The 16,234-nt window shown below is 36.9% G+C and overlaps 1 protein-coding gene across 1 annotated transcript; it reads right to left on the minus strand.

Annotated features, from left to right (window-relative positions):
• Positions 1 to 739: 739 nt before the first annotated feature.
• On the minus strand, positions 740 to 14,692 carry LOC140876252 (F-box protein At2g02240-like). The gene is made up of 3 exons (XM_073280172.1): positions 14,404 to 14,692; positions 1,488 to 1,597; positions 740 to 1,188 (listed from the first exon to the last, which is right to left on the minus strand). Exons 1-3 carry the CDS (start codon positions 14,662 to 14,664, stop codon positions 798 to 800), a joined length of 762 nt encoding a protein of 253 aa, XP_073136273.1. The 5' UTR covers positions 14,665 to 14,692; the 3' UTR covers positions 740 to 797.
• Positions 14,693 to 16,234: the final 1,542 nt, after the last annotated feature.

Here is a 16,234-nt window from a genome sequence, read left to right on the forward strand (position 1 = left end):
CAAATTAAATTTAGCAATACTTAAATAAACACATGTTGAAATTAAGCAATTTTTTTAGAGAAGATACGAAAATAAAAAAAGAAGAATAAAGTAGATAAGAAGAGTTAAAATAAATAAATAAAACTCTTGTAAGAAAGTCTTACGAGTTAATTTTGTAAAAAAAAATCTTTGATTTGACTCAACCTATAAAAAAATATTATTTTAATCAAAAATATTATTTTTCACTCTATATATAAATCAAATCAACTTATCTCATGAACATATCCATGAGATCGTTTCAATTTATATCTATTATAAAAATAAAAGTTATTTTAGGATTGCTAAAAAAAATTATTTTAGGATTTTTAAAAATTAAAATATACAAGAATACATTTATTCAATGAATAAAGTTATTTTTAAAAATAATTGTTTATGGTAGGATCTAATTAATAATTAAATTTTCATTATTTTATTGTCTCTAAAACATATAAATTTTTTCCATAATTCACTCTTAAATACTCTTATTCTTAAAAATAAAAAAAAAACATTACAAAACAATCGAATCGAATCCAAGATATATAGTGCATATTAAAGTTTACAAATAAATTACAGCATATTATATTTCATCCAAATAAGAAAGAAAGTAAATAATAAATATCAATACCACGGGTTGATTAGATTCATATATAAAATTAAAAATAATAATTTTTACATAAAAATAATATTTATATGAATTGAATATGAAATCCGTCACATAAAATCATCACGTAAAATGATCGATGACAACATGATAATTGATAAGCAATATTGTTCCCTTTTCATATGGGCCTAAACTCAATGCCTTCGACCATAAGTCCAAACTTTTCATGGGGATTATTAATCTCTATCAACCACACCTCTATTTCACCATCATCATCCTCATCGTCATTGTAAAACTTCCCCATTTCAATCTCCATCCATCCATCATCTCTCATCTTCGCCATTTTCCCACTTTCTCGCGATACCCTTTGCTCGTTCGCCGTGCGATCTTTTCTTATAACATTGTCGATGAATCTTACCACCGTGTTCGATGAATTAAGGCCATCAATCTTCTCAAGCCAAAACACTAAATATGCAGTATAAGTGGCATTTTTTGACAGAATTCTAGCTTTTATTCTTCCTTGGATGTGGATCCAACCTATAGATCGTAGCTTTGCAACTTCGGCAAATCTAAAGTTTAATTATATTTATAAAAATATTATTTTATGCAAACAAGTAAATGCAAGTTAAGTTCATTTCGTGACATCTGAAAAGTCATAACTATGCCCTATCATTATTTTTTGGTGTCACATTATCAATCTTAACAAAATAAAGTAAATTTAAAATTATTGTATCAAAACCAAAACTTAAAAATTTAGTTAACAAAAATCTAAAATTGAACAAGTTAATGGACAAGAAACTATTTTCATATATATATTAATTCCTATTATCCTATATCTATATTATTATATATTTAACTGGATTCGAACCTGGATTTGGAGTGTGGAATAAAATCCCAACAACCTTTCCATGAAATCAGAAGTTGTCTTGCTCCAACCATAAAGCATTTCTTTCCATCGATCTTGTTAAGGGAAAAGCTCTGATATTTACATTTCACAAGATTAAAATAAAGTATTAGAAGTTGTTAGTTTGCTTAGTTGTTTAGTCAGCTTAATCAGTTAGTTAATTGAAGTTAATGAGCTGGCAATTAGCTGTCATGCTTAGTCATAATTGGGTTTTAGTATAAATAGCTCGGTTTTCTTTTACTCTGTAATTCTTCTTCTTCAATGAATGAATTCTATCGATTCTTCTTCAATGAAATATTTTCTTTTTCTAATATGGTATCAGAGAGCTAGATCTAGCGTAGCTCTGATTTTCTGATCGATTTCGTGATTTCAATCTTATCACATTTATTTTTTTTGTGCTTCTTCGACGATGGTACGAGGCGGAGGAGGTGTGATTGCAAACAATAACAATAATCCAGTTCAGATGAATCAGATGAATCGTGTATCTACAGAAGATTCAAGTAGTTCGTTTATTTTTTTTGCAAAATGGAGATCATCTAGGTTTGGTTCTTGTTCCTAATCGGTTAACCATATCGAATTACAACACATGGAGTCGAGCTATGGTTATGGCATTGACAGCAAAGAATAAGCTAGGTTTTGTGGATGGTTCGATTTCTCGTCCTTCGTCTGATGATTTGTTATACGGAGCTTGGACGAGATGCAATAGTATGGTTACTTCCTGGATTTTGAATTCTGTGGTACGAGAAATTGGTGATAGTTTAATTTATATGACCACTTGTCGAGAAGTCTGGGTTGATTTACGAGATCGATTCGTTCAGAGTAATGCTCCACGGATTTATCAGCTTAAAAAGTTTCTCAGTGGCTTACATCAAGGATCCATGGACATTAGTACTTATTATACAAAATTGAAGACGCTTTGGGATGAATTGAGAGATTATCAACCAGCCTCGACTTGTCAGTGTGGTTCAATGAGGGAGTGGATGAATTATCATAATCAAGAATGTGTAATGCAATTTCTAATGGGATTGAATGATTCTTATGCTCAAGTGCGTGCACAACATCTGATGATTGATCATCTTCCAGTTATTTCTAAGGTTTTTTCACTTGTCATTCAGGAGGAACGACAACGATCAATACATTCTGATGTTCTGAAATTAGGAGTTGATACTAACATGGATGCATTTGTTGCTGTAGCAAATATGAGAAAGTTTCAGAATTCAAAGGGAAAGTTTGGTGGACTTCTTTGTTCACACTGTGGTTTTACGAATCATACAGTTGATAGATGTTATAAGTTGCATGGATTTCCCCCTGGACATCATAAATATAATCCAAAACAAGTTCCAGGTAGGGTTCAACCTGGTCAGACATTTGTTACAACTGAAAAACATCCTCAAGGGAAAGTACAAGCTTGTCAAACATATGGCGTATCTGAGGATTCTTTTGGTTCTTCAGTTGATCGTTTAACTCCTAATCAATGTCAGCAACTTATTGAAGTTCTTTGCTCCAAGTTGCCTGTCAAGAATAACTTCATCATGGAACAATCGTAGCAAGAGTCAATGGTGTCCTGTTTCAATGGTATCTATTCTTTGTCACATACTTTTCCTACCATTAAGCATTCAGATTGGGTAATAGATACTGGAGCAACTCATCATATATGTTGTTCTCTGTCTTTGTTCATTACCTCTAGGCCTTTTAACTCTAAGGTCGTACTTCCTAATAATTCTTCCATTCCTTTTACACAAGTTGGTACCGTTCATCTGTCAAATGATCTTATTCTTCATGATGTCTTGTTTGTGCCACAATTTCATTTAATCTGCTTTCCATCAGTGCACTCACCAAATCTCTTTCTTGCTCAGTTTTCTTTATTTCTGATCTTTGTCAAATCCAGGATACCAACAAGATCAAGGTGATTGGAATGGGTAAGAGAATTGGAAACTTATACGTCTTCAACAAATCAGACAGTCCTTCCACAATACTCTGTAATACAGCTAGTATAGCAAACATTTTATGGCATTTTCGTATGGGACATCCATCTTCTATTACAATTTCTGTTACTGATAACCATTTCCATTTTACTCCTATAAAAGACGATGATTCCCATTGTTCTATTTGCCATTTATCAAAACAGAAATGTTTACCTTTTGTTGCGCAACATAATGTTTGTGATACTTCTTTCCAACTTATACACATTGATATTTGGGGACCTTTCAATCCTATGACTGTTGAAGGATATAAGTATTTTCTTACCATTGTAGATGATCATTCCCGATTCACCTGGATTTATTTGTTGAAAGCTAAGTCTGATATGCGCAGTGTTTTTCCTGTTTTTTATCAAATGATTCATACTCAGTTTGGTGTTCAAGTTAAGGGTGTTCGGAGTGATAATGCTCCAGAACTCAATTTTACTACTTTCTTCCAACAAAAGGGCATTGTTCATTTTCATTCTTGTGTTGAGAGACCTCAACAAAATTCTGTTGTTGAGCAAAAATATCAACACATATTGAATGTGGCTCGAGCACTTTTATATCAATCCAATTTGCCTCTTGTTTACTGGGGTGATTGTATTCTTACAGCTGTTTATCTCATCAACCGCATGCCTTCACATATTCTTAAACAGAAACCTCCTTTTGAGTGGCTATATCAAAGAACTCCATCATATTCTCATCAGAAAGTCTTTGGATGTTTGTGCTATGCATCTACTCTACCTTCTTCTCGTGATAAATTTTCTCCTAGAGCTACTAAGTGTGTTTTCATAGGTTACCCCCTGGTTATAAAGGTTTTAAGTTTTTAAATTTGGACACTAATGAATGCTTTATCTCCAGGGATGTAATCTTTTATGAAGATATTTTTCCTTTCCAACATAATCCTTTTGTCTCATCCTCTTCTGATTTTTTTTTGTGAGAAAGTTTTACCTTTACATTCTTCTGCTCCTTCTCAGTTTTCTCTCATAGACAGTTTCAATCAATGTACTCGTTCTCGGCGGAGCATTACTACTCCACATCGGTTGCGAGATTATCATTGCTATACTGTCTTTTCTCCACTTTCTATTTCTACTGCTCATCCTTTATGTTCATATCTTACTTATCACCGACTTTCTCCTTCCCATCGTGCTTTTGTTCATAGTGTCTCATCTATCATTGAACCAGAGCATTATTCTCAAGCTGTTGTCATTCCAGAATGGAAGGACGCTATGGCAGAGGAACTTAAAGCTTTAGAACTTAATGGCACCTGGTCCATTGTTTCATTGCCTTCTGGAAAGTATGTTATTGGTTGTCGTTGGGTGTATAAAGATAATTTTTCTGCTGATGGTTCTTTGCAGCGTTATAAAGCTCGTTTGGTAGCTAAAGGTTATACCCAACAATAAGGCATCGATTATCTTGAAACTTTTTGTCATGTTGCTAAACTTGTTACAGTTAAAGTCTTTCTTGCTATAGCTGCTGTTAAGGGCTGGTTTTTTTTACAGCTTGATGTTAATAATGCATTCCTCCATGGTGATTTATCGGAGGAAGTCTATATGTGTTTGCCTCCGGGGTATTCTCGACAGGGGGAGGTATTGTCAATCAATGCTGTATGCAAACTTCACAAATCCATTTATGATTTGAAGCAAGCGTCTCGACAATGGTTTGCTAAATTTTCTACTACACTATTGAACATTGGTTTTTCTCAATCTCATGCGGATAATTCGTTGTTTTTACGAACTCAAGGCAGCACTTTTATTGCTCTCTTAGTGTATGTTGATGATATAGTGATTGCTACTAATAATGAAGCCGCAGAAGCAGAATTAAAGGAGTTTCTTAATAAAAAGTTTCGTTTGAAGGATTTGGGTGATTTGAAGTATTTCTTGGGTATTGAAGTGGCTCGGTATTCCAGTGGTATTTCTATTTGTCAAAGAAATTATGCTCTTAAAGTGCTTGATGATGCCGGTCTTTTAGGTTGTAAGCCTAGGTCTACTCCAATGGATGCGCATACCAAACTTACTCATGATGCTGGAGAGTTGCTGTCTGATTCTTTTCCTTATAGGCGATTGATTGGTAGATTGTTATATCTTACAATTACTCGGCCTGATTTGACTTATGTAGTTAATACGTTGAGTCAATTTGTTTCACAACCACGGACTTCTCATATGACTGCAGTTTCAAATGTCCTGAGATATATTAAGGGAACAATTGGTCAAGGTTTATTTTATAAAAGTAAATATGATCTTAAACTCCAGTTCTTCTCTGATGCTGATTGGGGGGCTTGTTTGGATACTAGACGATCCGTTACTGGATTTTGTGTGTTCCTTGGTGAGTCCATGATTTCTTGGCGATCCAAGAAGCAGCAAACTGTTTCTAAATCATCAGCAGAAGCTGAATACAGGTCCATGGCTGCTTCTACTTGTGAAATCATGTGGATTAGTTCCTGTAGTGACCCGTATCCGTAATTAGCGATTAATGAGTATATTAATCGTTTAATAATGTTGGATTAAGTAAAATGTAATTAAGGAAATTCCTAAAGGGCTAACGGAGTCCATAAATGGATCCAGGACACTCAAAATAGCTGGGAAGGTCCCGAGGGTCCGGAGGGTTCGAAAGCTCCGAACCAAGTCAGGAGGTTCCGAACGGGATCGGAGGCTCCGATCGAGATCGGAAGCTCCGTCGGTGAGATCGGACGTTCCGATCGGGACCAGGGCACGTGTCATTGCTGACATCAGCAAGGTGACATCATGGCTGACGTAATATTGGGCGATCGGACGCTCCGAAGATGGGATCGGAGGTTCCGATCGTGTTCGGACGTTCCGAACCGGGTTCGGAGGCTCCAAACTTCGTCTATAAATAGGGGGCCGAGATTTCATTTTCAAGTGCACCTTTCCCTCTCTTCTCTCTGATTCCTAAGCCTTTTAAATCAGATCTAGGGAGATCTAGGCATCCAATGAGGAATCCGGAAGTGGCATAGCGATCCAGGCGTCGTAGCGGAGCTGAGGCCTAGTTTTGAGACAATTGTCATCAGCGGACTGACGACGGACGCAGGTATAGCTATGGTCTCTTTAAATTATTTAGGAGTATGCAATAGCTTAGTTAAGGTTTTTAGAGCTTAAATAATGATGCATGGATATTTGCATTGTAGAGTGGATGATAGGCTGGGAACTTAGAGTGGGATTGCTAGGACTGCCTGTAGTAAGGTACGTAAGTACAGACTGAGATAGCCAGCGGGTTTTGCATGCTTTTATGTTGCATTTGTGTGTCATATTATTATGCAGCATGTGCATATCATATTGTGTCTGTCCATCTTATGAGATGAGCCATGTAGGGCCGCTCTGCCCTGTCTGGACGGGTGGTGTCTAGTGCCCAATGACTGACGGGTCATGGGTGATTAGCATCTGGAGACACAGTCCACGTCCTATAGGAATGAGCAGCGTACACAGGGTTGCTCCCCGGGTTGTACCACTCATGTCCTAGGCGCCATTACTGAGCAGTTGTATATAGTTATTCTAGATATGGATACCCTATCATTTGCATGCATCATATTTGTAAGTTTTACCCAGTGCTTTCGTATTAAGCTTAGAGATCACGTCCAGTTTTTTCTGTGTATCTGGACACCCCATCCGACGGGGCAGGTGTAGGTGCAGGGTGGAGCACCAGGAGCTTGGATTGGCCAGCAATCAGTGAGGACAGCGAGATTAACTATAGGTTTTGCCTTTAGGGTTTATTTATTCGATTGAGTTGTATAATCAAATTTATTTAACCGGTTGTATTCTGCCGGTCTGCTTTTATTTAAGTCTTCCGCAGCGATTTATTTTAATGCATGCTTAATTATGCTCTTAACTCTGATTAGGTAGTGGATCCGGGTAGGGTCGCTACATTTATTGGTATCAGAGCGCATGCATGCAAGAGACTTGGGATATAGTATTAAGACTTTGGGTTATCCTTATAGGATTGATGAGACCTTGGAAGAGGTGATGATGCGACGATTAGTTTGCCTAGATACTATCATCATCGGCAGGATTTCTGAAGATTTGGCTTATGGGATACCAGCAAAGGCGGACATGAGTGATGGATCGTGTTCGAGTTTTCAAGATTTCTACTCAGATGGATCCTAGTTTTGGATCGAGTACCGGATGCCAGAGTCAGTGGTATAGGATTGGTGGGGACTTACTTGATACTTGCATCTGTACAATCATTACCATGATGACACTACTCTGAAGATTCTCCACTAGTAGTTAGAGAGATTGTCATTAAATTCATGCAGAACATGGTTTTGCTGGTATGTTTGTATCGATACTTTTGGTACAGGTACGAGAAACTTCATGTTCAAAAGCGTGATATGAATACAAGAAGAACGCTGATGGTAGATCGTGATCAGAAGGGGCTGACTGACATGCACTGACGCAGAGCATAGCCGGTTAGCTATCACGAGCCATTTCTCCGGAGTTCTTCGTAGGAGGACATGTAGAGAGACTTGGTCGAGAGTATGCTTGTATCGATGCATGTGTCGATTAGAAGCTTCATGCTCAAGAAACAAAGACTAGTACGATGATTTAAATACTGCATTGATGTAGTTGTAAACAGTATTTCAGTTGTAATGAATCATCATACTTTGGTTGTATCATTTCAAGATCGATTGTACATTTCATTGTATTTTGAATATTGTATGTATTACATGAGATTGTAATAAATAAAATTGTACATAACTTGAAATAAGTGATACATGTTTTATTTATCCAGCAATTCGTGGATGATTGCATGATTGTGCGGAAGTTTGGATTGGGTCTAGTTGATTAGCGTTCAACTATTGCAGCTCATGGGATTTGAGTGGGCCGACTGTGACAGTGTGACTTGCGGTTAGTCTAGGCGTTTTCCTAGGATTGACCTAGTTAGTCAGTGGACTATGTTAGTGCCAGCGATGGGTGGACTCATCTAGAGGCATTAAGCGTATTGTTTGGTTTAGAACGTTGAACTTTGTTCTAGGTTGTTTCCTTAGAACAGGCTGTCTGACCTTTGTTAGGTTGAGGCTTGTGATGATGGGCTTTCATCGGGATACCAGGTCCAGTATATGCCGAGAGTTGTGGACTATGACCATAACTAGACGTGATGGGGCGCGACCCTATGCCAGCTTTACCTAGGAGCTTTCGTGCTTCAGGAGATGGCGGTGGGAAGGCTTCTCAGTATAGGGATTTGGTGACAGTCACGACGAGGTATGACCTTGGATTAGAGATCAGGTTTGATATCGATGGTTTGATATCATCTGGTGTGCCAGAGATATAGTTTGAGTGTTCTGCTATGGGAACCAGTCATGGAGGGATTTCCTTGACAAGTGTGTACTCTGAGCAAATAGGTTTTAACCTTTGAGTTACTGCTAGACGTGTGAATCTAGTAGGAAAAAGGATTTCTACCAGCGATGACTAGGGGTTGTCATCAGAGTTGTGGTTAGAATTTCCTTGTGATAGGAATTATCCAAGATACTGGATGGAATGTTGTTTTAAGACTTAGACTCGAATACGAGGACTACTCCATGATGATTGACTTCATCTGTAATAGATTATGTCAGACGCTAAGGATTGTACAGAGCTATCTGAGATATGAGGGAAGCGTGGCCTATACCCTTGAAGCCTTGGTGGTTGTCCAGGTGGGTTAACATGGTAAGCTACCTTAGTCTTAAATTGTTGCACAATCTTAAGCGAGGGATGTAATCAGGAGAGTGTTCGAAGATTGTAAGAATCTTGGAGATTCGTTAGTTATGATTCTGAATTTGACGAATCGTGATATTCATCCTGGATGAATGAAGCAAGGATAGTTAGTGCAGTGTTTGCGCTATGTACTGTCTGATATTTTCAGAGATTGAGCGTAGGATTTTTCATGGGATGGAAATGGGCTTAGTTTATCTTGATGTTTGCCTTGGGTGAACAAGACAACGATTAGTAGTGCTAAGGTGACACGGGATCTGTGCTAGTGACTACTAGTGGTTATTGGGTAACTCTGTCAGAGTTAGGATGATTAAGTTCAGAATACGAAGCAGCGGCTAGTAGTGCTGAAAAGGCGCAGGACTTGTGCCAAGTAAACTACTCATGTACTGTGATCTGACACCATTTGGAAATGGTTCTTTGTGGCAGCTGAGTCATGGTTATTGACCAAGCCATTAGGTTGGATGATAAGTAGATCGACGGGTTCGATTGGTTGAGCTAATCAAGGTTGATCAGGATGTAGCAATTAAGAAATACCTGAGATAGTATTTTGTCGAGTAATGCTTATGGGATGAGTACTGAATACCATCTCAGAAAAATTGGAGATTTGAGTTATTTAGTCTCAATGATCGCCAGAGATGAATCTTCTGGGATTGCTGTAATCGGGAACGATTGCAAGTGGACTTGTATGATCAAGTTAGGTGCTAACTTGACAGTGGAGACAAGCAAGGGAGTTGGTAGTTTCCAGTATAGTGCATTCTTGTTAAGAAGGAAACTGATATTGATCCAATCAATTGCTTAGTGATAGCAATAGGTCAGAAAAGGATCATGTTGTTGTTTCATGTGAGAGTTTTTCATTGAACAACAATAGTGAAGATTGTTGACCGGAAATTTTGGTTAAGTGAGGGCATCTATGTGTGCCATTGTGTTTGGATCCGACGAGTAGTTGGAAATGCTAATGGACATTAGCAAGGAAACATCAGTTGTCTGATCTATGTGACATTAGTTAGGATCTGATCCTCGAGATCTAGCAGGATGTGTCACTAGTCTTCTAGCATGTGATGAACGATGTCTCTGAAATGATAGAGATAGTAGAATTTCGACTTAGTAGCCAACAAGATTGTTGTGGGAATTGAAGATTTTGCAAGATAGCGATGAAGAAACTTTGTTCTTTCTAGTCGACAAGCCACATCAGTGCGGACCATTCGTCAAGGATATTGTGCTTTAGCAATGGACGATATTCAGATGTGCGTCGGGTGGCAAGTTACTTCGAGCACAAGTACTTCCCAGGATTGACTAGGGAATCGACGAATTAGATCGTTCAGTGCTGAGATTGATGCGTTCGACAAGGAAGCGATTTGACTATTGAGAATCCGTTGGGATTTAGTTCCAGGATCAGTATGTTCAACCTTGGGAGGTTGGTATAAGCTGATGGTATTATCAGAGACTCTGAGTTGAGTTATACCAGGTGCAATGACTGTCGAATTTTGAGACGGAATAGGAAGCGTTTCCATATATCTGTGCACTGTGGAATGTCTCAGTCGAGCATATTGGTGGAAACTTGCCTTAGTCTTGATGTGTGTACAGTGGTTGCGATTATGTATAACTATCAGGAGGATGTTTATCGATCAAATTCATGAGGTGAATAACCTATGATCGAGATGATGTAGATCATCAGAGGCGTGATGACTTCCATTGCAATGTATGCGTGATTTCGCAGGCCAATGGCTAGGAGATGACGTAGCGTCATAAATTGCAAGTGATGATAGTTATCATCAGGGCACAGTGTTGAGGTTATGCTAAGAAACGTGGACAACATAATGTACTAGACATGATGGTTTAAGTTCCCAGTATTCCTTGGGAAGTCGGTTGTGCTTCAGGGAGAGTGGGGAGGGTAACCAGTCTAGGAAACATTGTGAGCAGTTACGTTGAAATATAGACTTTAGTGTTTTCCTGACTAAAGGTGTTGAGCACCGAGAAATTTTGAAACCATTAGATGGTTAGATTCGATAAATAATTCGACGAATGTTGTAAACCAGTCAGTTCATGACTTGGTCTTTGTTAGTCTAAAATTACTTTGAGACGATGATCTCGGTCAAGCGGATGTTTGTATCCTTCGTGGTCAGGAAGATCGTGGTCCGAGTGAAAGATGTATCAGTGTTACGATACTCTAGCGCTAGGGAAGTTCGACTGTCGACCAGTAGCGCAGTAATCTTCAGTGAAAGAATATTAATGCGGTTAAGCAGTAATGGAGCTTCTAGGGAATTCGACGAGAGTGTGAATGTGTCGGAAGCTATTTCGACCAGACACTCAAATAGTGGTATATCTTACGTTCTCGAGGTATTACCTTAGATTTCGAGGACGAAATCTTTTAAGGGGGGAGAATGTAGTGACCCGTATCCGTAATTAGCGATTAATGAGTATATTAATCGTGTAATAATGTTGAATTAAGTAAAACATAATTAAGGAAATTCCTAAAGGGCTAACGGAGTCCAGAAATGGATCCAGGACACTCAAAATAGCCGAAAAGGTCCCGAGGGTCCGGAGGGTTCGGAAGCTCCGAACCAAGTCAGGAGGTTCCGAACGGGATCGGAGGATCCGAAATCAGGATCGGAGGCTCCGATCGAGATCGGAAGCTCCGTCGGTGAGATCGGACGTTCCGATCGGGACCAGGGCACGTGTCATCGCTGATGTCTGCAAGGTGACGTCATGGCTGACGTAATATTGGGCGATCGAACGCTCCGAAGATGGGATCGGAGGTTCCGATCATGTTCGGACGTTCCGAACCGGGTTCGGAGGCTCCGAACTTCGTCTATAAATAGGGGGCCGAGATTTCATTTTCAAGTGCACCTTTCCCTCTCTTATCTTTGATTCATAAGCCTTCTAACTCAGATCTAGGAAGATCTAGGCATCCAATGAGGAATCCGGAAGTGGCATAGCGATCCAGACGTCGTAGCGGAGCTGAGGCCTAGTTTTGAGACAATTTTCATCAGCGGGCTGACGACGGATGCAGGTATAGCTATGGTATCCTTAAATTATTTACGAGTATGCAATAGCTTAGTTAAGGCTTTTAGAGCTTAAATAATGATGCATGGATATTTGCATTGTAGAGTGGATGATAGGCTGGAAATCTAGAGTGGGATTGCTAGGACTGCCTGTAGTAAGGTACGTAAGCACAGACTGAGATAGCCAGCGGGTTTTGCATGCTTTTATGTTGCATTTGTGTGTCATATTATTATGCAGCATGTGCATATCATATTGTTCCTGTCCATCTTATGAGATGAGCCATGTAGGACCGCTCAGCCCTGTTTGGACGGGTGATGTTTAGTGCCCAGTGACTGATGGGTCATGGGTGATTAGCATCTGGGAACACAGTCCACGTCCTATAGGAATGAGCAGTGTACACAGGGTTGCTCCCCGGGTTGTACCACTCATGTCCTAGGCGCCATTACTGAGCAGTTGTATACAGTTATCCCAGATATGGATACCCTATCATTTGCATGCATCATATTTGTATGTTTTACCCAGTGCTTTCGTATTGAGCTTAGAGCTCACGTCCAGTCTTTTCTGTGTATCTGGACACCCCATCCGACGGGGCAGGTGTAGGTGCAGGGTGGAGCACCAGGAGCTTGGATTGGCCAGCGATCAGTGAGGACAACGAGATTAACTGTAGGTTTTGCCTTTAGGGTTTATTTATTCGATTGAGTTGTATAATCGAATTTATTTTACCGGTTGTATTCTGCCGGTATGCTTTTATTTAAGTCTTCCGCAGCGATTTATTTTAATGCATGCTTAATTATGCTCTTAACTTTGATTAGATAGTGAATCCGGGTAGAGTCGCTACAGTTCCCTTCTCAAAGATTTTGGATTACATAGTGCTGAACCAGCGATGCTCTTTTGTGATAATCAAGCTGCTATACACATTGGTTCAAATCCTGTTTTTCATGAACGTACCAAGCACATTGACATTGATTGTCATATTATGCGTGAACAAGTGCAGTTGGGTGTTGTCAAGTTGATGCATGTTACTTCAGAAAACCAATTAGCTGATTTGTTTACTAAGCATTTGCTGCCATCTCGTTTCAAGATTCTTTTGGTCAAGATGGGAGTGCATAATATCCACTCACCTCTTGAGGGGGAGTATTAGAAGTTGTTAGTTTGCTTAGTTGCTTAGTCAGCTTAATAAGTTAGTTAATTGAAGTTAGTGAGCTGGCATGCTTAGTCATCATTGGGTTTTAGTATAAATAGCTCGGTTCTCTTTTACTATGTAATTCTTCTTCTTCAATGAATGAATTCTATCGATTCTTCTTCAATGAAAGATTTTTTTTTTCTAATATAAAGTTCTTACATAATAATAATTCATTAAAAAAAAACAGGAATATATAACAACTATTTTGTTGTGGCGTGTCTTACTGGCACGAAAACCGGGCAAATTAATAATAAATGGATGGTTTATAATACATCGAAACAATTTTTACGATACTTAAGACAAAAGTTAACGTATGAATGTCAATTTAACAATAATTGAGTTCTTTCCTTTTTCTTCTTAGAATAATTAGGTGCAACACTTTTTATCAAATACTAATAATTTGGTGTAATAGTACCTGCCATTTGGACTACACCAACTGTACTTTAAATTTTTTTTTTACTTGTTTCAATTATTTGCATTCTTACAAGAATACCCAAGAGACCCAGTCGTCTTGGGTGCAAATATCATGGGATTGTATGAGATGTTTGGTTAATTACTTAATTATGTCAGATTTAGTTAATTACATTATTATATATCGTTATATTCGGAAATATATATATGCACACTGCACACATTCAAGAGACCTGCCTAATATGTTTCTTTTGATAAAGTAGTGATTCATTTCCATATTTTCTTATTCTTTTGATCATCGAATATAAAGATTCAACAAACTTGAATATTTGCTACGAAAACACCTTCGGATCGCATAGTAGATAAACAACTACTCTAACTTGTTTACATTAACAAATTTTTTTTTTTAAAAAAGAACAAAATTTCATGTATAAGCAAGCATGCAGAGAGTGTGAAATAAATTTAAACCATAAATTATAAAAGAAAAGAAATCTATCAAGAAACAATATCCAAAATACGAATATAAACAGTACTACTACTACACACACACACATATATAAATAAGAATTAAATTAAATGATCACACTGGTAATTGGAGAGTATATATATAGTTTACGTACCATTTTTCCTCCATCAACAAGAACAGGAGAATGACATAGATGGAAATACAAGTCCTTCTTGGTGGCGTATTTGAGAGGAGAAACTGATTTGGAAATGATATCTGGACAATCACAAGGGAGAAATCTCTCCCAAACAGCGTCGGATTCGACCGCGGATTTGAATTCTTTCGACACGATCGATGATCTTGAAGCATCCGGCGGCGATGTCAATGATAGAATCTCAGAAATGCATCCCTCAGGCAACCTCGCAAAAGGGTCCATTCCCCAAACTAGCGAATCAAGAATTTGGAACTTAATTCCCCTAGACGCTATAGAATCTTTTGTTTATATTTGTTGTTGTAAGATAATTAAGAAAGGTGCATGACGCTTGTATATTATATATTATATTTATATACTTGAAAAAAATGTCAATAGATGTTGAACCAAAAGGACTTTTGTCTTTGTAGAGTGTAATATTATTGTGTTAATTATTTAACTTATTTTACCAAACATTATAGAATCGTCTCTTCATCTTTGTCAATCTTGTTCAATAAACTAAACCTTTCGAGTATATATATTATTTTATTTTATTGGACGTACGATCTTATTGTATTTTATTACCCAGAGATCATAGATTTTTGCAACTAGATTAAGGGAGTGTTTGCAATGGATTGTTTTTTTTTTGTAGAAGTGATTAATTTATAGATTATAAAAAAATTAAGAAAAATCAAAAGTTGGTAGTGTTTGGAAACAAATGTGAAAATCTAAAAATCAAAGTTGGGTAGTGTTTGATAAATAAGTGATTAAAGTGATTTTAACAATGACCTTCTTATTAAAATCACTTTTGGAGAATCATAATCATCACATGACTAGCTTTTGGATTTCAATTAAGTTAAACATAAGCTAACACATAATCTAGGTTTAAGAAACATACAAAAATAATTTTTTTTAAGCCAAAAGCTAACAATCAATTTTTTATAGTGATTGCAAACACTTCCTAATATTAATGTTTCATGGTTTGGTTATGATCATTAATTGCTATAGATGTTTTTTTGTTTTATTAATTATTTTGATCTGGTGCATGTACGTGCTCTTATTTATCGTACTAATTTGTCAAATATGCACGCATTCGCAGTAAAGGCTAGCTTTGTGACACTGCCGAGCCAAAGAATATTTATATGGACTAGCTACGTTTATATATTAGTTGTAAAAACTAAAAATTAAAATATTTATATTGATTCATAACTTTTTATGTATACTACTAAAAATCACGTGCGTTGCACGTGGAAAACTTTTTATTTTCGATAAACTTTGTTAAATAAATGAATTGAGATGAGATGAGAAGAGAAGATATAAACATGCAGTTGATTAATAATTTTCATGATATTTTAGTAAATATTAAATTCAATGTAATATGATATTTACAATATGCATTATAAAATGAGTGCGAAAAATCTTTGTTTAAATATTTTATATGTTACAAGTCTAATTGAATTTATAGACGTTGCAAATAATGGTTGTAACAAATACTATAATTTTGTATAAATCAGACATTGAGAAAAATATATAATTTGATATCATGACATATTTAATAAATAAAATTTAAGAAAAAATATAATAAATAATACATAGTGTTGAAAAATTATTTTACCATTACTAATTTTGAGAAAATAATAATAATAATACATATAATATATTCTAAACTTTAAATTAAATTACAGCGTCTTTTCTTTTTTTATATAACCATTTTTTATTCTTTCATTATTTTTTCGTTTGTCATCAATTATTTGTTCTTAAAAAAACTAATTTTCTCATCATCTTCGATAATTATTCTTGTGATGTCTTCTCTATC

The sequence above is a fragment of the Henckelia pumila genome, chromosome 1 (genome assembly GCF_033568475.1).
Source record: "Henckelia pumila isolate YLH828 chromosome 1, ASM3356847v2, whole genome shotgun sequence".
Taxonomy (NCBI): Eukaryota; Viridiplantae; Streptophyta; class Magnoliopsida; order Lamiales; family Gesneriaceae; genus Henckelia; species Henckelia pumila.